Source organism: Drosophila subobscura, chromosome A (genome assembly GCF_008121235.1).
Source record: "Drosophila subobscura isolate 14011-0131.10 chromosome A, UCBerk_Dsub_1.0, whole genome shotgun sequence".
NCBI classification, from domain to species: domain Eukaryota; kingdom Metazoa; phylum Arthropoda; class Insecta; order Diptera; family Drosophilidae; genus Drosophila; species Drosophila subobscura.
The window spans coordinates 9,553,987-9,573,710 of NC_048530.1; the positions used below are offsets into that span (position 1 = coordinate 9,553,987).

At 47.3% G+C, this 19,724-nt stretch overlaps 8 protein-coding genes across 10 annotated transcripts in view; 4 read left to right on the forward strand and 4 right to left on the reverse strand.

Moving 5' to 3' along the window:
* LOC117899854 overlaps window positions 1-4,606 on the forward strand; it is a 14,747-nt gene extending 10,141 nt beyond the window's left edge. Inside the window, exons 3-7 of one of the 2 annotated variants that reach the window (XM_034810146.1) lie at window positions 463-2,539; window positions 2,608-3,167; window positions 3,235-3,594; window positions 3,686-4,243; window positions 4,310-4,606. In XM_034810146.1, coding sequence (XP_034666037.1) covers window positions 499-2,539; window positions 2,608-3,167; window positions 3,235-3,594; window positions 3,686-4,243; window positions 4,310-4,471 — 3,681 coding nt within the window. In that variant the 5' untranslated portion in view covers window positions 463-498 and the 3' untranslated portion in view covers window positions 4,472-4,606. Of the gene's footprint in view, window positions 1-37; window positions 2,540-2,607; window positions 3,168-3,234; window positions 3,595-3,685; window positions 4,244-4,309 lie in introns of both variants that reach the window. The other variant, XM_034810096.1, reaches the window with a different exon arrangement.
* A 315-nt stretch (window positions 4,607-4,921) lies between these two features.
* On the reverse strand, window positions 4,922-5,905 carry LOC117901175 (apoptosis regulatory protein Siva-like). The gene is made up of 3 exons (XM_034811866.1): window positions 5,710-5,905; window positions 5,339-5,642; window positions 4,922-5,269 (listed from the first exon to the last, which is right to left on the reverse strand). The coding sequence occupies exons 1-3, from the start codon at window positions 5,846-5,848 to the stop codon at window positions 5,206-5,208; spliced, it is 507 nt and encodes a 168-aa protein (XP_034667757.1). The 5' UTR covers window positions 5,849-5,905; the 3' UTR covers window positions 4,922-5,205.
* LOC117900946 (28 kDa heat- and acid-stable phosphoprotein-like) lies at window positions 5,724-7,238 on the reverse strand. The gene is made up of 2 exons (XM_034811554.1): window positions 6,415-7,238; window positions 5,724-5,842 (listed from the first exon to the last, which is right to left on the reverse strand). Exon 1 carries the CDS (start codon window positions 7,119-7,121, stop codon window positions 6,564-6,566), a length of 558 nt encoding a protein of 185 aa, XP_034667445.1. The 5' UTR covers window positions 7,122-7,238; the 3' UTR covers window positions 5,724-5,842; window positions 6,415-6,563.
* A 4,163-nt stretch (window positions 7,239-11,401) lies between these two features.
* Window positions 11,402-12,310, forward strand: LOC117900868 (U1 small nuclear ribonucleoprotein A). The gene is made up of 2 exons (XM_034811428.1): window positions 11,402-11,853; window positions 11,920-12,310. Exons 1-2 carry the CDS (start codon window positions 11,501-11,503, stop codon window positions 12,215-12,217), a joined length of 651 nt encoding a protein of 216 aa, XP_034667319.1. The 5' UTR covers window positions 11,402-11,500; the 3' UTR covers window positions 12,218-12,310.
* A 37-nt stretch (window positions 12,311-12,347) lies between these two features.
* On the reverse strand, window positions 12,348-13,742 carry LOC117901030 (thioredoxin-2). Of its 2 annotated transcripts, none has more exons than XM_034811669.1 (3): window positions 13,601-13,742; window positions 12,956-13,531; window positions 12,348-12,895 (listed from the first exon to the last, which is right to left on the reverse strand). In XM_034811669.1, exon 2 carries the CDS (start codon window positions 13,516-13,518, stop codon window positions 13,009-13,011), a length of 510 nt encoding a protein of 169 aa, XP_034667560.1. In that variant the 5' UTR covers window positions 13,519-13,531; window positions 13,601-13,742; the 3' UTR covers window positions 12,348-12,895; window positions 12,956-13,008. The 2 variants fall into 2 exon arrangements, with proteins under 2 accessions (XP_034667560.1, XP_034667641.1); XM_034811750.1 differs by having other exon boundaries at window positions 12,952-13,531.
* Window positions 13,743-13,964: 222 nt separating this feature from the next.
* Window positions 13,965-14,997, forward strand: LOC117901256 (thioredoxin-1). The gene has a single exon (XM_034811984.1). It carries the CDS (start codon window positions 14,089-14,091, stop codon window positions 14,539-14,541), a length of 453 nt encoding a protein of 150 aa, XP_034667875.1. The 5' UTR covers window positions 13,965-14,088; the 3' UTR covers window positions 14,542-14,997.
* A 47-nt stretch (window positions 14,998-15,044) lies between these two features.
* LOC117900610 lies at window positions 15,045-17,134 on the forward strand. Its single transcript, XM_034811071.1, has 2 exons — window positions 15,045-16,798; window positions 16,857-17,134. The coding sequence occupies exon 1, from the start codon at window positions 15,264-15,266 to the stop codon at window positions 16,653-16,655; it is 1,392 nt and encodes a 463-aa protein (XP_034666962.1). The 5' UTR covers window positions 15,045-15,263; the 3' UTR covers window positions 16,656-16,798; window positions 16,857-17,134.
* Window positions 16,907-19,696, reverse strand: LOC117900124. Its single transcript, XM_034810388.1, has 6 exons — window positions 19,423-19,696; window positions 18,746-19,366; window positions 18,534-18,665; window positions 18,391-18,473; window positions 17,767-18,324; window positions 16,907-17,687 (listed from the first exon to the last, which is right to left on the reverse strand). Exons 1-6 carry the CDS (start codon window positions 19,585-19,587, stop codon window positions 17,369-17,371), a joined length of 1,878 nt encoding a protein of 625 aa, XP_034666279.1. The 5' UTR covers window positions 19,588-19,696; the 3' UTR covers window positions 16,907-17,368.
* Window positions 19,697-19,724: the final 28 nt, after the last annotated feature.

The window sequence follows — 19,724 nt, forward strand, 5'->3', positions numbered from 1 at the left end:
CGGAATTTTACACTTAACAACATGTACCATTGTGCAGAATGTATTGCCTGGCTGACGGACGAGGCAACCCCGTATCCGGAACGTGTAGAGTTTGGCCTGAATGTGTGGCAATCTGTGGACTACACGAATCCGAACAAATACGAAGTGTTCATAGAATGGCTGGCCAAGTCCCTGCCCGGCAACGAGCTGCCGGTGGCCCAGCTGATGCGACTGTTCCAGCTGCGTGCGCAACCGGGCATGGTCAGCCAGGATTGCAAGGCCTCATTGATCCAGGCGCTATTGGACACCATTGATCCCGCGACATGTCTGGACAACACTGCCCTCAAGCTGCTGCAGAGCATGTTCAACTTTGATCTGCTCCAGGATGTGCTGCGAGCGGACTTCCCACTAATCTGCCGCTGCTACGGCACACTCTTCGACTGCCAGCAAAGATGTCTGAAGCTACGAGCTGAAGGAAATGCCGAGGAGTTGCAAACGGACGCGGAAATCGTTGTGGCCATGATCAAGCAGCTGACCGAGATCGCTCGCCGCTCCCAGAAGGTCCGCATGCTTCGGCACTGCTACGATGGGCTGACGGTGCGTCCCCTGGTAGAGCTAATCCTCAACCTGAAGTCATCCTGCATCGAGGAGATGGCCGGCCTAGAGAAGCAGTTCGAGAGCCAATTCTGTCCGCAACGCATCTCCAAGCAGCCTTTGCACGTGGTGCTGCTGCTCCTCGAGTGCAGCGTGCTGAACAACCGCTACAACACCGCCACTCTTTCCCAACTCCTTCGCATGGTGTTCGAAAAGAAATCTGCCGCCGGGCCACAGCACGGTCTGATCCTCGTTGCCTACTTGCTGGAGACTCTGCGCAAGTACGACGTGTCCCTGCAATTTCCACTGGAAAAGGAGGAGCAGACGATCAATGAACAAGACACAAAACCAAGACAATCCTCTGATGAGGAGAGTGATGCAATGGATGTGACTACAGAGACCACGACGCAGCCAAAGGCAAAACCAAAACCAAAACCGAAGAAAAAGAAAAATGGAAAACAAGTCAGTGCCTTTGTGTATGTATCGGAGCAACTGCTGCGGCTGGTCAAGGCACACAAGCAGCAGCATCTGCGGCCAGTGCTGATGGTGCTGTGCTCTGCACTGCGCCTGAATCCACTGTTGCTCGAGTCGAGCAGCTATCAGATCACCATCTGGATGATGACGGCCCCCAAGAGGACCGTCGAGGAGGAGCATCTGTATTCCGCGTACCTCGTCCTGTTGCTGGACATGTTTCGGCGTCTGAGTCGGTCCGAGCGCTTCATTATGAACCTGCTCAAGTCGCTCAAGGATTGGCTGGCCAAATACCAGCTGCCAGCGACAGGGGCGCCCGGCAAGAGGAAGCGCGAGACGGAGGCGGAGCCATCGACAAGCGAAGACCTTGACGACGCGGAGAAGCGTTTCATCAGCCTGATATTTGCAGACTGCGTGCCAGCGGTAAGCGTGTCGGAGCCCGAACGACAGAGCAGCGATGAATTCAAACATTTGGCACACTTCTGGCCCAGCCATACGGCCGGTGCGGCCTTCTCGGGGCTGGTCGGTCTGCTCAAGGCGAAGCCGTCGATGGTCATTTGGAAGACGCTGCTGCACGCCTTGGTGGAGCTGCTGGAGGACACGCCACCCACGGAGATTTTGCCAGCGAACCAGGAGTTTGCCCGAGAGCTGATCGTCGCGATGCTCTGTCAGTATCTGCAGGGCACCCGCCTCACCGAGCATCTGCATCTGTATCTGGAGGAGGTGGACGAACAGATGAACCGCACGGCCGAGTTGCTGGAGCGTTTTGGCCGCCTGCTGCTCAGCCAGGAGCACAACCGTCGCTCCATGGACGCCTTTCTCGAGTGCCTAAAGTGGGCCAGCAGCTACGAGGTGCTCCTGTTTCACTACTGGACGGACGCCAAGCCCCGGACGCACACCCAGCGACGCCGCAACTTCCTGCCACCCGATCAGTGGCGGCTCATCCAGCAGCGGGTCTTTAACTTCGGCAAGACCGCCTGTGGCCAGCGCCTGCAGCGCCTGGAGCAGCAACTGGTCGACAGCGGCTGGCTGGCGGAGGAGGCTCTGGCCGATGTGGTCAGCAAGCAGCAGCTGCACATGCTTACGCGTCAGCAAAAGCAGCTGCGCATCCAACAAAAGCTGAGCGACATGGATCGGGACACGCTCATGGAGGATGCGGAGTGCGTGGAGCTGCTTTGTCTCCAGCAACTGAGCGATTATGCAGCGGCTGTGCGGGCAGCCAATGTGAAGGGTTCGCTGCTGGCCAAACTGAAGCTGGAAGAGCTGCCCGAGGAGGCCCACCTGGTGGCCACCATTCGCAAGAGGGCAGCGCCCGGCAAGGAGTTGCAGCTGCCCCCAGCCCACGAGCTGATTGAGTTCCTGCAAGGACAGCAGCACAACGAGCTGCCCGGCAAGATTAAGTCACGTCTCTGGCTGACATTGTTGGCCCTCCATCATGATCTGAGCCGCAGCGAACAGCAGGCGCAGGCCATGGATGTGCTGGAGCAGCTGATAGGTAAGTGGAGTGGAGTAGCCGCTCATTCCTTCGGCAAAGTCAATTCTCTTTCTTTCTGCACTCAACAGATCTGATGCACTTTGGTCAGCCGCTGGCCATCTGCAGCCACTTTCCACAGCTGCGGGAGCTGCTGTCCTTGGTGGCCACGAGCTCGGCGACTGGCTGGAAGTTCTACGAGACGCTCTTTGCTCGCTGCATCCGCCTACATGCAGCTGGCAGCGAGGCGTTCCTCAACAGCTGCTCGCAGTACGTTAAGGAGGAGCTGGGCGGCACCATGAAGCTGCCCGCGAAGGCATTACGTTTCTTGCTGCTGGCCATTGAAACCACAGCGGCCGCCACAGGACCCCATGCCAAGCATATGCAGCGACTGGTGCAGCCGCTGCTCGAGATCTTTGGCCAGATTGTGGCGCACAAGCTTCGGCCATCAAAGAAGAAGGAAACGTCGGACTACAAACATTTTGTGGATGAAACCATCAAGAGCTACGGCACCTATGTCAGCAGCTGCGTCAATCGGGCCGACAAGCAGAAGAGGGCAGCCCGGACAGCCGAGGCGGCACAGGAGGAGGAGGAGGTGGAACCCATAAATGAGGATTTTAGACGCATCTGCAAGATCTACATTGGACACTCGGTGAGAGTCGCTCGTGCCTGATCCTGAGGAACGCCCTCTAGCAATGGTTTCTCCCTTCTTTGTGCAGCTAAACTACAAGAATCCCCATGCCCTGAGACTGCTCAATGTGGCCATCTCGCACCGCCAGAAGCTGCACTTTGATCCAGACGAAGTTGAGTTCGTGCTGAGCAGCTATTGGAAGCAGCTCTACGCGGATATAGCGGCCGGCGACATTGCGGCCTTGGATGTCAGCTGCCTGGAGCTGGCCTTTCCGCTCATCATTGGCTACAAGACCAAAGAGGATCTGTTGGTGCTGCTGCTCACGCTCACCTCGGAGGTGCAGGGCTTACCCTCGCCCCTGAGCCCGTGCCAGCGTATTGAGCTGCAGAATGTCCTCACCATACTATCCTTCATTGCCAAGTGCTCTGTGAGCACCATCAAGGGAGCAGTAAGTCCTGTTTGCACTGGCCATATATCCCCATCCCCATCCCCATCCTTATTCAATTTGAACTGATGATAACCTGGTTCCCTTTTGGCAGATGATCAACAAACATTTTGAGATTGTCAGCACCAATGTGGCTGGCCGCCTGAAGGACAATTGCCACAACAGCAAGAGCCTCGCCCTCATCCTGCTGGAGGCTCAGGGCCACTTGGCCAACAACCGGACAGTGCCGCTGACAAACGAGTCCATGGAATACCTGTTCGGCACAATGAGTGTGGTGGCTATTGATCAATTCATCGAGCGCGGCGGCAACTGGAACGACTTTAGCCAACTTTACGCGGCGCTCACTGACAACTGTGTGGTGCTGCTGCGCCAGCATTCGAATCTGGTGTCCGATCGGGCTGGCCAGCTGTCCGCCGTCTGTGAGACTCTGATCAAGGCCATTGTCGGCTATCGATCCGGCCGACAGCGGGCCCAGGATCTCACCGAGTCGGAGCTAGACGGACTCGCCGATCTGGGCCTCAAGCTGGCGACGGTGATGGCAAGCATTGGTGCCACACAGTCGCTGCCCTTGAAGCGAGTCGCCCCGTTCCTTCTGACATTCACCATCAATCAAATGGTGGAAACGGAGCGCCCAACCACCATCTTCGAGAAGGTTCGTATTGCATTTTCTCCGTTGAGAGACAGACTGAGAGGCTGCCATGTCGTTCCTTGTTTGCAGGTCAAAGTGAATATGGAGCGCGTGTGCCACGAGCTGATTGGCATAAGCGACCACCGGTCGGGACAGTTCATACTGCGGCACAACACGACAGCGGGGGCGAACATGTACACCCGGCTGCTCAAGGATCACGACAAGTATCACAAGTTCCGTGGCAAGGTGTAAGGAAGGAGGAAAATTAAGGAAATCCTCGTATTTTTGTTTGTTTGTTGCTCCCCAAAATACATTTATCTCGACATTAGCACATGTACATACATACATAAACTAATAAAGAAGCCAATAAAAAGGCGTAGACACACACACAGCTGGAATTTATTCCTCATTGGTCCCGTTCCTGCTGAGGATAGAGATCCACGTGTCAATATCCTCAATGCTGCTGCAAACAATCGCATTTGCGGAGAATATTGCGTTTGAAGCGTGTCCCGTGCTGCACCAGCAGTTCCTCTGGGAAAAGTTCTGCAGCAGGGATTGCATTTGCTTAGCTTTAAAATTATGTGTCCAAATAACTACACTACACCACACTAACACTAACAACACGGCGGCACTCTCAACACACACGCAAATGTACCGTACCGAGTCGCCATCTTGGAATCCAACATATAGAAGAACAGAAAATACGTGTTTTACAAGTGTTTATAAAAAGCCTGGTCCGGAATCCTGAGAAAGTTCCACTCATTCTTTGGAAGGTGTTTATTTGTATAGTGTGGTGGTGGCTCTGTGGTGGATTCCATGACCAGTTTTTTATTTATTTACATGAAGTATGTATGTATGTGTATGTTTGTTTGTGTTCGTGAATCGAAGCCCAGTTTCAACTTCCCCGGTCCTTGAACATGATGAGTGTGTAGGTGTGCAGTGTGTGTGGAGGGGAAGCAACCGGGCCCGATTCACGGATGACGGACCTAAGCGAAATACATTTGGCAGCGCTCGCACAACGGATCGTCGGCCTCTTCGGGATTGCTTCCACTGCAGGGGCGACACAGAGAAAAAAATGGATTAGTCCGCTGCCACACAAACACACATGGATTTACTCACAATACGGTAACGCAAGCGCGGCAAATGAACGTGGAACACTCGCGACACGAGTATCCGCACTCCTCGCACAGGTCATCAGTGCAATTGCCACAACGGTCGTGTATAAGGGTCAAACGCTGGCAGCAGCGCGAGCGCCTGCGCTCTAACCCCGGATTTATGACATCGTTTGCCAAGTTGCGAATGGTAATACCACCGTTGCCTGTAAGTCCATACAGCCTAAACTGCTCAGGTGGTGGAGCGATGATGATGGCACCGTCATCTGGGGTGGCAGCGGCAGCCGCAAACAGTAGCTTGTGAGTTTTCTCTGCAAGTTTTGGTTTAATATTTCTTAAGCTGAACATTTTTGGCGGTTTAATTTGTAGTTAACTTACCATGAATTTGCTTCATTTTCTCTGGATTTGAGTTGTCGCTTATTTTCTGGGTAACGAGTACTTTACTTTGACTTTTATTATTGTTCAATGTGTCGTCGTTAGGTGATCGTGAGCGTTTCCCAGATTTCGGCCGCTGCATAATATTTAAAAATAAAACTTCAAGAACTTTAGCTGAGTTGCAGTATAGCAGCGGAACTATCGATATCGCAAAACCCTCAAGAATATACCAAAATATACCTTCTCAGTTTATAAATACACCGTAAATAAATCGTAATCTTAAATTAAAGTCCGCGTTTTGATGTTCTATTTAATTGTTCTGGCTAGTTAAGAGTCTCAGAGCTAAAACTGTAATTTTAGCCGATTTATCAATCAATTCTCCACAAGATTAGCTAGTTTTTACGACTTCCTTTTTTTTAGAATGTTTCCAAATTAAGTTTTAAACTAAAAACGTCAACCAAAAAATTTGACAATATCTTGCTTGTCAACTTGTAGGTTTAGTATAGTATGGGCATTTGTATACCCTATTTCCATTAATTAATGTTAACATATTGTTAAATAGTCACTCTGCTGAGTTTCCAACTACATTAAGTGTTGCAAAACGATAAAGCTTGTACCGCTAGTGAGAAAGTTTTCATATGCGATGGTGCGCAGGTTGCGTCCAAGTGGAGTATTTAAATACATATGTACAATTTTTGCTTTGCTCACCTGCTAAATCATGTTGAATATAAGCTATTGAAATATTTGTTGTCGAAATGTTTGCACAATTTTTGTTTTTGCTTGACTGCCAGCGTTTTGTTTTGTTGTAGAATATTTTTGTTGTGTGTTTAATGGTAGAAGTGATTTACATGCGTGAATCACTTCTTTTTGAGCATGGATTTGCGATTTAGTTTCTGCGGCCCCGCAGAGTTTTGCACATAAGCGCCGCGGTCGTAGGAACTTTTTAGGTAACGAGACCCGCCGTTTGACGACTTAGATGACGAGCGGTCTCGGTCACCTTTCTTGGTGTCGAAACGCCGCTGGGCAGCCTGCTGACGCTCTTTACGGACAACGGCCAGACGATCCAGATCGGCTTGAATAGCTCCGGATAGTTTTATATTCGGACTGCGACGCATTTCCCGTCCACGGCCTGGCTTTGGCGGCGACACCACCAATGGCTCGTCGCAAATTTCATCTTTCCAGGCATTCGGCGACTTTGAGCGGTTGGGATTCGAAATTTCAATCAAGCTTTGGACACCCTTAGGTCGTAGTGTCTTTCCATGTTGGCCATGGCTATCATCATCCGACGAACTCTTGTCCTCATCGCTGCTCAATGAAGTCTCCTTCAGATGCTCTTCCCAGTCCTGCTGCATCTCCTCGACAGGCGTAAACTCACGGGACTTGCCCTTGTGAGTTACCTGCTTCTGCCGAGGCATTGTATAGCAGTTGTGGTTATATTACACAAAATAGACAAAATTTAGATATCTATCGTCCTTTTCCTTGAAGGTTACACCACGACAACTCTCGAAAAGTAAATAATTCTCTAAGGCCCTAGTGTAAGTTTCAGTTCACTACTTTAGTGAAGACTAAAAATATATGGCTCAATGTCAATTCTATGGAAAGGCACAGCCTACTAACACTAACCAAATAGTATAATAGATATCCAACATAATAGATAGATATATATATATATATATTTATATATATATTGTAGTAGTAATAGTAATAGATCAAGAATATATATATACTATAAGGTTCTTGTCGGTTAAATATTATTTAATGAAATCGTAAATAACCAGCAAAAATGTTTACTTCCAGAAATCAATCTCAAATTTTCACAGATTCATAGAGTATACAATAAATAAATAAATTATTGACATATGGACATATGTACATATAAGCCATTCCTTAATTTGTATTAAAATATCGATTGGGTAGTTGGAAAACAAATTTTTATTAGTGTGCAATAAGTTTGAGAAACTCTGCATGCACTTGTCAACACTGGCAAACTGAATCTAATTTGATCAAATTTTTATTTTATTTGATCAAAGTATGCCCTGAAATTTAAATTTCACTTGCTTCTGTTTGATTCAAGTCAATTTCATTCATTCGTGAACAGTTCGCTTCATTCTAATTCTAGTGCTCGTTCGGCAAACAACTCTTTTTTCGAGTTCAAAATTTTCAGTAACTTTTTGTAATATTCAACACAAAACTGAAGTACCTGGTCAATGCGGACCAACAAATTTCGCTGTAGCGATTAAATATCAAACAAAAAATAGAACAGTTCGCTTGCGTGTGTCATTAAAACTTTAGCTCAAATATTTGTGTTGGTGTGCGTCCTTTCGGGTCCTTTGATGGTTCATCGTGGCAGGTGACAAATGGCTGTGCCTTAGAAAGCCGCAATGGATCATCTGTCTTTGGTGAGCGTGAAAATCATAGAACAAAATTCAACATATTCCTAATTCGTTTGTCCTATTTGAAGACTTTGTGTTCGACCATGAGGCATCGAACTTGGAGCTTTTCAATTGCATGGCAAAGCCTATTGTGCACAAATTGATATCTGGACTGAATGGCACAATAATTACATACGGTGGGACATCGACAGGTATGCAAAATGCCCATCAATCTGTAGCCTCGCAGGAATTAAAGTTTCGGAACTTCACTTAGGCCAAACCCATACAATGCTGGGCGATGACCAAAACCCGGGGGTAATAGAGCTGGCAACAAAGGAAATATTTGAAACGATTGGCAATGAAAAGGAACGCAGCTTTCTGCTGCGTCTTCAGTTGATAGAAGTAAATAATAAAATCATATCCGATCTGATTAGAAAGAGGCAGACTGAAGTCCAGATAACAGATACTGGGAATGGTAATGAGAAGGAAAACTCCGAAGAGTATTTGGTGACCAGCAAGGAGGAGCTGATGCAGTGGCTCTCCTTGGGAAAAAAAGCGCTCCAAGCGCTCGCACGCCATACTTCGCACTGTAAGTTAATCCTTAGATTGTCTGTTGCATTCTCCATTTACATATTTCCTCTACTTAGATCATCCTCCACCTGCAATTTGCCAGTCGAGTAAGAGAAGTATCCAACCAGCCGCTGGTCAACTTGGTAGCTTACAAGGCGACAATGATTAAGCAACAAGATCTGAAAATAAAGAAGCTCAGGGACCAATTGGCCAAGGAGGAGCAAGTCATGCTAGGTAGCTCCCGAATTGATGAACAGCAAGATGGTTGCATGGAGTGCACTGGACTGTTTTTATACTTTTGTACTTTTTTACTTTTTATGCTTTTGTTGGGTATTAATTCTTGCCATTCTACAGCATAACCTCGAGCCCATTCAAATTCATGGATGATCATCTCAAGATAGAACTGGTGACTGAGCATCGAAAGAAAATTGACTTCTTCAGACAGCTAAGGTAAGGTTCTTGTCGGTTAAATATTATTTAATGAAATCGTAAATAACCAGCAAAAATGTTTACTTCCAGAAATCAATCTCAAATTGCCGCCAAGAGACGTGCGCAGTAGCTGATTCAGCTGCTGGTCTCTGAAGCTAACAATGGTGTTTGACATGTGCATTATGTTGCTACGTCCAGCCAGATCCACCAAATTGAAAACGCTTTGCATGACTGGATCATCCGGTTGAGCACTAATGGAGCGCGACTCGATGATCTAAGTAGAGGAAATATGTAAATGGAGAATGCAACAGACAATCTAAGGATTAACTTACAATGCGAAGTATGGCGTGCGAGCGCTTGGAGCGCTTTTTTTCCCCAAGGAGAGCCACTGCATCAGCTCCTCCTTGCTGCTCACTAAATACTCTTCGGAGTTTTCCTTCACATTACCATTCCCAGTATCTGTTATCTGGACTTCAGTCTGCCTCTTTCTAATCAGATCGGATATGATTTTATTATTTACTTCTATCAACTGAAGACGCAGCAGAAAGCTGCGTTCCTTTTCATTGCCAATCGTTTCAAATATTTCCTTGGTTGCCAGCTCTATTACCCCCGGGTTTTGGTCATCGCCCAGCATTGTATGGGTTTGGCCTAAGTGAAGTTCCGAAACTTTAATTCCTGCGAGGCTACAGATTGATGGGCATTTTGCATACCTGTCGATGTCCCACCGTATGTAATTATTGTGCCATTCAGTCCAGATATCAATTTGTGCACAATAGGCTTTGCCATGCAATTGAAAAGCTCCAAGTTCGATGCCTCATGGTCGAACACAAAGTCTTCAAATAGGACAAACGAATTAGGAATATGTTGAATTTTGTTCTATGATTTTCACGCTCACCAAAGACAGAGGATCCATTGCGGCTTTCTAAGGCACAGCCATTTGTCACCTGACACGACGAACCATCAAAGGACCCGAAAGGACGCACACCAACACAAATATTTGAACACATTTTATTTTTTTTTTTTTAAATCGGACTATTTATGGAGCTAAAGTTTCAATGACACACTCAAGCGAACTAGATCTGAATGCACGTTTGCTAGCAAACTGTGCTATTTATTTTTCTAGCAGCAGAGTCTGACCAGAGGTGGCTTTGTTTTCTTTTTGATATGTGTGATAAGTGAATAAAAGGTTAATAAAACAATGAAAGAAAAATGGATCCATGCAGGTGATTACTTTTAGTGGGACTGGCGGCTCTTGCATTAACGGAGAAGGAGGACAATCAACATTTGCACATTCCGCAGTTTGAAAATATGACTTAGAATATGATAGTTTCGAGCCCAAAACGTCGCCTTCGCCCCTCCTCGGTCCGATCAAGTGGAGCAGTACTTGCCCCCAAAAATAAAACAGCCAAAAACAAATTGTAAACAGCCCAGCCGGGTCTTGGCAATATGATGCTACATGCGTTCAAATAAGCTCAAAAAATTAAAAATGCAAATAAAATCAATATAACCTCATTAATCTATAATATTTGTATCCATTTTTCGATCTGAGTGCTAGGCTAGAGAGCATGCACTTTGGTCTACTTTGGTCAAAACTTTGTTACTGTGCACAGAGCGAAGTATATAGCACTTACGAAAAAAAATTTGGCGAGTTTTCACCTCTGGTCACACTCTGCTGCTAGCAAAATATATTGCACAGTTTGCTAGCAAACTTGTTTTCGGACCTGAGTACTGGGCTTATTTATCGTCAACTGTTCGGTATATTACAGTATCGGTTCATATCTATTTAAGGCTTGCAATATCGACATAACGACAATTTGACAACACGCTGCCACACAAAAGCATACGGAAAAATTCTTTACATTCTTTTGCGGACGAACTAAGATATTTAAAAAGTTTCCAAAAAACATTTAAAGTGTGATTATTAAGGAAAGTAATGTTTTATAATATAAGGAGAAGAAAGTAAAGAAATTATTTCAAATAGAGGCGCGTATTTCTTTGCTTAACGCAGAAATCTGTCGGAGAGCGTTAAATATATCGGTATTTTTTTTAGATCGGGAGAGCGTCTGACAGAGAATTTCCCTGACCGTTCAGACGCAGGAGAGAATTTCTCCGGTCGTTTGGGCACAGGAAAGAATTTCTCTGACCATATAATGAAAAATGCATTGTTCAGTGCTAAGTGTCTTTGCAAGCTAGTAATATCCAATATTTGTATATTTTTAAAATGATAAGGTATATTTTGGTATATTTTTTAGGGTCTGACGGTATATTTTATCGATAATTCCGCGGTCACACCAACAACGCGTTCGTGGTGCCGGCTGTTGTTTCACAACACTGATAAAAGGGAGCATTTTTTTCTTAGCTGCTGTGTTTTTTTGATCAAAAACATAGTTTTATATTAAATTTCGCACAAAGTTTCAACAAAAATGGATGTTCGCCCAAATCAGACCATCTACATAAACAACCTGAACGAGAAGATCAAGAAGGAGGAGCTGAAGAAGTCCCTCTATGCCATCTTCTCGCAGTTCGGACAAATTCTCGACATTGTCGCCCTGAAGACACTGAAAATGCGCGGCCAGGCATTTGTTGTATTCAAAGAGATTGGCAGTGCATCCAACGCGTTGCGTACAATGCAGGGCTTCCCGTTCTACGACAAGCCCATGCGTATCGCCTACTCCAAGTGCGACTCGGACATAGTGGCGAAGCTGAAGGGCACATTCAAGGAGCGCCCCAAGAAGGTGAAGCCACCAAAGCCGACACCGGGCATCGATGACAAAAAGTAAGTAGCCGCAATTCCCATTCGCATGCTGAAACCATAATCAAATATTTGTGCTTCCGCCCAAAGGGACAAGAAGAAGAAGCCGGTCACCACTGAAAATTCGAATCCAAATACTCAAACGGAGCAGCCGCCAAATCAAATTCTATTCCTTACCAATCTGCCGGAGGAGACCAACGAGATGATGCTGTCGATGTTGTTCAATCAGTTCCCCGGCTTCAAGGAGGTTCGCCTGGTGCCAAACCGCCACGACATTGCCTTTGTGGAGTTCACCACCGAACTGCAGAGCAATGCCGCAAAGGAGGCGCTCCAGGGCTTCAAAATTACACCCACACACGCCATGAAGATTACTTTCGCCAAGAAGTAGGATCACACCATCCACGGCTGTAGTGCAAACGCCCTTCCCCCTGTAGCCCCGAGTCCATTTTTTTTTATAAAAATGCTAATTTAAATAGAATAAAAACCAAACCATTATAAACAAAACAAAGTTATCGGAATTCTTCTCCATATGTGTTCATGTTTAGTCAGCATTATTAACAATTCAACAATTTGTGGTTATTGCAAGTTAATTAGTGTTTAGTTTTTAAGAACAATTCTTAACACACGTGTGTGTGTGTGGGGTGCACCATGCGTAATTGGTAGCCCCGCACAATTACGCATGGAATTCATGTCGTCTGGCTGTCATTGCACCTATAGACAGTCGGGTAATCATTACTTATAGCGTGTGTATCTCCATTGCTCAGATTGCTATCGAAATCCAGGCAGCCCTTGCTGGTCGATAGCATCGAACAATGTTTTAGAATAACTTCAAAGTTATCCACGTTGTTGGCTCTTTGGCTGGCTGATTGTGCCGCCAATTGTTACCATTTCTAGTTTGTGTTGTTGATTCTTGGATTGTTTTCTTGTGTTTTTGCATTGCTGGCTGTTTAGTGTCACACAAAATGGTATATGCCGTTTGCTTATACCATTTCTGCTGCTCATGTGCCATCGTTTTCCAGGAAGCCTTTTGCTGGTCGATGGCCTCATGGCCGATTTTTTTTGGTGTCTACAAATTACAAATTTTGTTACATCCTTGAACTGCAGTTTGTTCAGATAACTTACTTACGTTGCTGTGCTTTTGTGTGGTGTGGGGCTGCGGCTAAGGCTTTGTAAGGTTGTTTAATTCTCCAGGACACCCTCCTGGTCGATGGCCTCGATTACGCCATCGTTGGTGGTGTCGGCGGCAGCTGCATCCTCAGCCTCGGCAGCCACCGATTCGATTGAGTTGATTGATTGAGCGCTCCCCCCCTCGCTGGGGCCGGGCTCGTCGTTGAGCTGGTCGCACTCCAACTGGCACTCGCAGCCGTTGGCCACATACTTCTCCATGGACTTGGCCAGCTTGTCGGAGTTGCTGCCAGCGAAGATGTCGACTACGGCCCCGTTCTTTATAAACACGAACGTGGGCATGCTGGTCACGTTGTACTTGATGGTTATATCCTCGTTGTCGTCCACGTTCACCTTGAGAATGACGGCGCTGTCGGCATACTGCTGGGCCAGCTCCTCCAGCTTGGGGCTGATTATCTTGCAGGGCCCACACCAGTTGGCAAAGAAGTCGATCACGATTAGCTTGTCGCCGGCATCGAGGACCCGCTGATCGAGATCCTCACAGCTCTGCACCAGATGCACCATCGTTAGTAAAGTTCTAAAAGAAAAATTTGCAACACAATTTTTTCAAACAATTTTTTTTTTTTCACTTTTTTTCGGGACCTACGAATTTAGAAAAAAATCAAACAACTTTTACGGTTGAGGTGCGACTAACGACTGAAATCCGGCTGGAGCAAAGAACTGAATGTAGCATACAGCCTAGACTTTTCCAAAATCAAGGCCTACTTTATGCACTAATTTATTTCAAATTTTTTCCCGATTTCCAGCAGTGCTGGGTAGTGCTGCATTTGGGTGTTGCAAGCTACGTAGTTACGTATGACACCAACTACGCGCCATTTTGAAGGTGAGAGAGAAAGAGAGTAAAAGAGAGTGGAAGAGTGGACTGCAATTCCACGAATTCCAGCTTAAATTGGCGCGAATTCCATAATCCATAATCCGCTAGTCGAACGAAGCTATAAAAGGCAATCCCGGGGACCACGCGGACCCACAAGTAGTCAAAAATGAACGTCAAGGCTTCGCGTCCATCCGCTTGAGCTAAACACGAGACTGCAAAGTTCTTTATACAGTTTTTGTTGAATTTGTCGCGTGCCAAGTATGACCGGCATCCGTAGCGTGAGCGACTTTCAGAAGAAAATTTATGCTGCCGAGAATAAGGTTGTGGTCTTGGACTTTTACGCCATTTGGTCAAATATGACCTGCATCCGTAGCGTGAACGACTTTCAGAAGAAAATGGATGCTGCCGAGAATAAGCTTGTGGTCTTGGACTTTTACGCCACTTGGTGCAAGCCATGCAGAGACATCAGCAAGACTGTTAAGTCGTTGGCCGAGAAGTACTCTGCCGAGGCTGTGGTACTCAAGATCAATGTGGACAGGTACGAAGATCTGGTGGAGCAATACAAGGTCACCTGCATGCCCACATTTGTGTTCCTGCGGGGCAAGAAGCGCCTTGCCCGCATCGCTGGCGTAGATGAGAACAAACTGATGAAAACGATGGCAAAGCTAATCAAGCCTCAGCGGGAGAGAGCAGGCTTGACCGCAAATTTTTAAGCTAACTTATTTATTTTACTGAATGTGCGTTATGTGTCTTTGTAACCCTCGAAGGAGGGAAAATGTCTTTGTGTATGTTTAGAATGTAAGAAAATATGTGTTTTCAGTGTGGAAACTGCGAAAACTATCTCAAACATAACCTCACATAATTGTAAGCGAGGCATCTGCGATGTCGCGCCCCCTTCCCCTACGCCTCAACATAACCTCAGTCTCATACCATGAGGAAAAGAAAACGAAAAGAACAAACAAGAAATTGCGTATGTATGTAGTCGTGCATCTGTGATGCGAAAATGCGATACAAAAATGTTGCCCTTAAACCATATTTGATTAATATTTAACGTGTTATGTAAGCTTGGAATGCCGCCGTAAAGAAGAAAAAACTACTCGAAATGCCTTTTAACTGATAATTTATTCGATTTAAACTTTAATAATAAATATTCCAAATTTGACTAAAAAGTATGGTAAATGTAACTGTGAATTTTCTTAGTTGGCTTTGGCTTGGCTTTTGAGTTCAGTTACATTAGGAAAATTCATATTAAATCACATTCACATGAAAAAACCAAATTTCGTCGTAGTAAAAGCCCGATAAAAAAACTTTAGGACGCAGCTAAATTCTCAATTGCAGTTTACACAACAATTAAAACTCAAAGATAATTCGTAAGACACAAACCCAACACTTGTTCAGCAGTTAGCGGGTTAGCAGCAACGCAATCGCATCCATTATGTCGTACCAGATCAAGTCGACGCCGTATTTCCGCCGCATGTACAACAACAGCAAGCGGAATGGGCAGCTGCAGCGTTTGCGGGAGGAGTACGAGCGGATACAGGAGTTCAACGATCGCACCATCGAGCTGAAGATGCGCCAGGTGAGGCTGAAGCGGCTCTTCCGCGAGATCGAGGAGATCAAGGAGGGGCCAGTACCTATGACCAATGACAACGGCGCAGGTCCTCTGGTCTCTGGCCCGGGCGCGAGCAACGCTGGCACCTCGACCGCCACGACCAGGGCCATGCAGCGACGCCGTCGACAGGAGCTAGTGGCGCCAACGGTCGAGCAGCAGCAGTACCTGCAGCGCCTGGAAACGCTGGCACGTGCCAAGGAGCTGGGGAAGGAGATCTCGCGCCGCAATGCCGAGTTGGCCGAGGCCGGTGCGGGCCACAGCCTACGCAGTGATCTGCGGCTGACCACCAAAATGCAGGCGGCCGCCGATGCGAAGCGTGCGGCAGCGGACAGACGGGAGCGGGCCGCCAAGCGGATTAGCTATGGCAATGCCCAGTCCAAGCAGAATCTGCAGCGCATCGTGAGCAGCCGGCAGCGGCGTCTCTCTGGTGGTGGATTCACTGGCGCGGGCGCCGCCGCTGCTGGCTCGATGGACTTATGCTCCTCTGGCAGCTCCGGCCAGCAGGAGCCAGCGGCGGCCATCAACATGTCACGGCTGCAGCGTCCGGAGCTGACCAAGATGGCCATGCTCAAGCAGCGTCTGAACTACGGCAACTCGCGCTCCTGCAGCAACATGAGGCGTCAGTGCCGCCACAAGCAGGCCCAGGGCCAATCCCACGGCCAGGGGCAGGATTCTGTTAAGTTATCCAGCCAGATGGATGAGGGCGATGATGATAATGATGAGGAGCAGCAGGGGCTGGAGCTACAGAGCGAGTCATCTGGTCACCATGGCCATGGCCACATGCTGGCCCCCTGTACGCTCAGCAGCCGCGCCCCCACCGCGATGGAGGACCAGGGGCCACCGGCCACATCATCTGAAGTGCAGGATGACTTGGAGACCGATGTGTGCACAGCCCCGCAGGAATCCACATCCCAGGCAACCACCACAACTCTGCCACAGCAAGTGGCAATGATCCAGGAGGATCCGGTGCCCCACACCAGCAACAACAACAACAAGAACAACTGGCACCGCATCTCCCAGGCCCTGCCGTGGTTCAAGGCCTTCCCCAGGCTCCTGGACGGCACCTTGCCAGTCTGCGCCAGCGAAAGCATCTCGTCCAGCAGCAGTTACGATGATCTGGATGTCCCTGCACCCACTCCCACCGATTTACAGCAGCAGCAGCAGCATCAGGAGTTCCACCTGCCACCCTTCAGATTCCGTAAAACAAACCACTAAATGCTGCCGGACCCAGCGATGAAGCAACAAAGCGAAAACAGAAACAATTAGAAACAAACCAAAATTTAAGTGAGATTCCAGTCCTAGACTGGACTCGTGACCGGATCTGTGCTCCACATTTAGAGCCAGATTCCACCGAAAGGGTAAGCAATGGTGTAGACATGCATGGGACATGCTATTGCTCATACACTGATCCTCCAGGACACTGGCGAGGCGGCTACAATTCTACTTTTTTGAAACCCCCAAAAAGAGAGAGAGTGAGAGCCAAAAAATTGCAATTGTAACTCCCGAGACGTCAATTTACCTGCCCAATGGCGGACCGGACACGTGTCCAAGAGGGCAACTGCCCAAAACGGAATCACAACTACCGGCGGAACACAACTACAGACAGACAAAAACAGAGAAAAGGAAGAGAATCAGAGATAATATATTCAAATTTATATTTCATTTTGGATGATTAAAAATAAGTCGCTGCAACATTCTTGGTTGCTGGTAAAATAGTAAAAAAAAAGTGCCAAAAAAAAAACAAACACAAAATTAGGAAGGATAATATTCTGTTTAGGGACAGTGCTTCTACACTGTAATTAATTGTGTTTACAAATTATTTTCCTTTTGTAATATCAGGCGCCCTAGGGCCCAAGGCTCTGTTGGTTCTGCTTCTCTCTCTGCCACATCTCTGGCTTCTCCATTATTTTGGCAATGTAATCTATGTGCTAATCCTCGTCCATCTGTGGATTTATGGCCTGTAGTTGGAGCTGCTTCTTTTGCAGTTTTTCTTTATAGAAAAGCCACTTCTGATCATTCTTCTCCTTGGCTTTGAGCGCGGCCTCCTTCTCCAGTTTCCGCCAGGGCATCTCCCCATTTTTGTAGTCAACAATCCAGTCTAGCAGCGCCTTTTCCAGGTCCTGCCGAAGTGGCTTGTCGCTTGGGGGAATCTCAAATCTCTTGAAATACGATGGGAAAGACATGAGTCCATTGAAATCTTCATCGCTGCCATCTATAGCAACCACACCGGTTTCGAGCATTTTAAAGCTAAACGATGGAGAGAAGAAGGAAAGAGTTCAGCAGGAGAACATTTCAGAATGGATCTCGCAAAGGGGTGAGTACTCACGAGGGAAGACGCTCGCAAATGTAGCGAATGCGGCGGCCACAATGCTTCTGGATATTTTGCTTGCAAAAGTGATCGCTTTCGCCCGCGAGTTTCATCCGAATCAAAGAGCTGTGCATTGACTCGTCCGAGAGTTTGCTTTTGTACATTTTGATGAAGTAGATACAGTCCAGGTCGTCCACTTCAATGATTTGGCCATAGCTCTGCGAAGAAGTAACTAAGTCACGGAACGTCGCCGTTACGTCGGCAGGCCACTTAAAAGCCAGCGGATGGAGATGCGTGAGGGCTCCCCTAACGGCCATGGCCGGCATTGTGGTGTAAATTTGTGGTAGAAAGCGCAGCTCGCTGCGCGAGATCTGCTCCAGGCGGCCATAGTCCACATAGAAGACGGAAACATGCGAAGCATTCTCCTGCGGTGCGGAAACAATGCGAACCCGCTTCCAGCCACCCCAATTTGATTGGGCGGCACAAATGTAGCCAGGGCGTAAGAAAAATTGAGGAGTTGGCATCCGGTATTGGTTGAAACTCAAGTTGTTAACATTTTCTTTGTTGTAAAAGTCACTGCGGATAGAGATAAATACAAAAATATATCTGGTGGGGCTGGGGGGGAGATACACAACAACTTACTTGAGCGCCATGTGCAGATTTTCCAGATCGAAAGCAAAATGATTCTCTGCGAATTGGAACCAAAAATGATATGGGCTATACACCTGAAACGAGAGAAAGGAAAGTTCATTAGCGTGGATCCCACAGCTGCTGCTTCCACTTACATTGGTTACAAGTATTTTAAATTTAAATTTAAAGTAGTCGGCGTTTTCCATGGGACACATGGTGAAACGGGGTAGTTTTTGGTTCAGCATCGCCGCACTACTAGGTCTTTCCACCATGTACACTGAATCCGTCTGCTCACAAAAAAAAAGGAAAAGAGACACTTATATATGTATACAGACAAAGATTGTGTCGGGTGATGCCGTCCACTGACCAAACAGCACTTCGGTATGGCCTGACCACGGTAGTCCCATTTCTCTTCCTGCTGCTCTCCTACGTCGTCATCACTATCGTAGTCGTAAGTCGAAGTAGCACCAGCAGTGGCCTCTCCGTTCAAGCCATCAAGCTTGAAAGGCTTCACGAGCTGGACTTTAGGCTCACCGGACAGGCGTTTCTCTTCTTTTTCGAGTGACGAATCAGGCTCTGCCTGTTCCTCGACTGACAAAACATACTGTGCCTCTTCCTCGAATGACGTATCAGGCTTTGGTTCTTCATCGGATGATGAGTCGGGCTCTGCCTGTTCCTTGACTGACGAAACAGACTGTGCCTCTTCCTTGAATGACGTATCAGGCTTTGGTTCTTCATCGGATGATGAGTCGCGCTCTGCCTGTTCCTCGACTGACGAAACACACTGTGCCTCTTCATCGAATGACGTATCAGGCTTTGGTTCTTCATCGGATGATGAGTCGGGCTCTGCCTGGATCTTGTGATAGAAAATGTCTTTTTTGTTATCGGCGCATGATTTGCGGCTGCCCAGCAACGGAGCGCATTCGTTGTCAGTATCGCTGCTGTCGACTTCACTCTCTGGGGTTGGTAATTCAAATACAGCTTCCGCCTAAAAACGAACCAATGGTTGGTGCAAATTCTGTTTGCTTATGTCACAGCACTTACCTGCCGTACGAACACAGATGCTGCATTATATGGTGTAAAGCCAACAATGGCGGTGCCTTCAAAGCGCGTCAAAGATTCTTGCACGAGGCGCATCACATCCCATTGTTTCTCAGCAAAGCAAATGGTGCCATTGGTTGCTTGGTATATTTGCGTCAGTTTACCCATGCTTCATTTGTTGTATTTCACGTATTATTTAACGATTTTCGCCAACTTAATGCACACAAGCATCAAACGACGTCGCACAATATAAATGTGCGCGGGGACGCCGATTGGACTAGGTGGCAGCGCTGAGCGAGTAACGG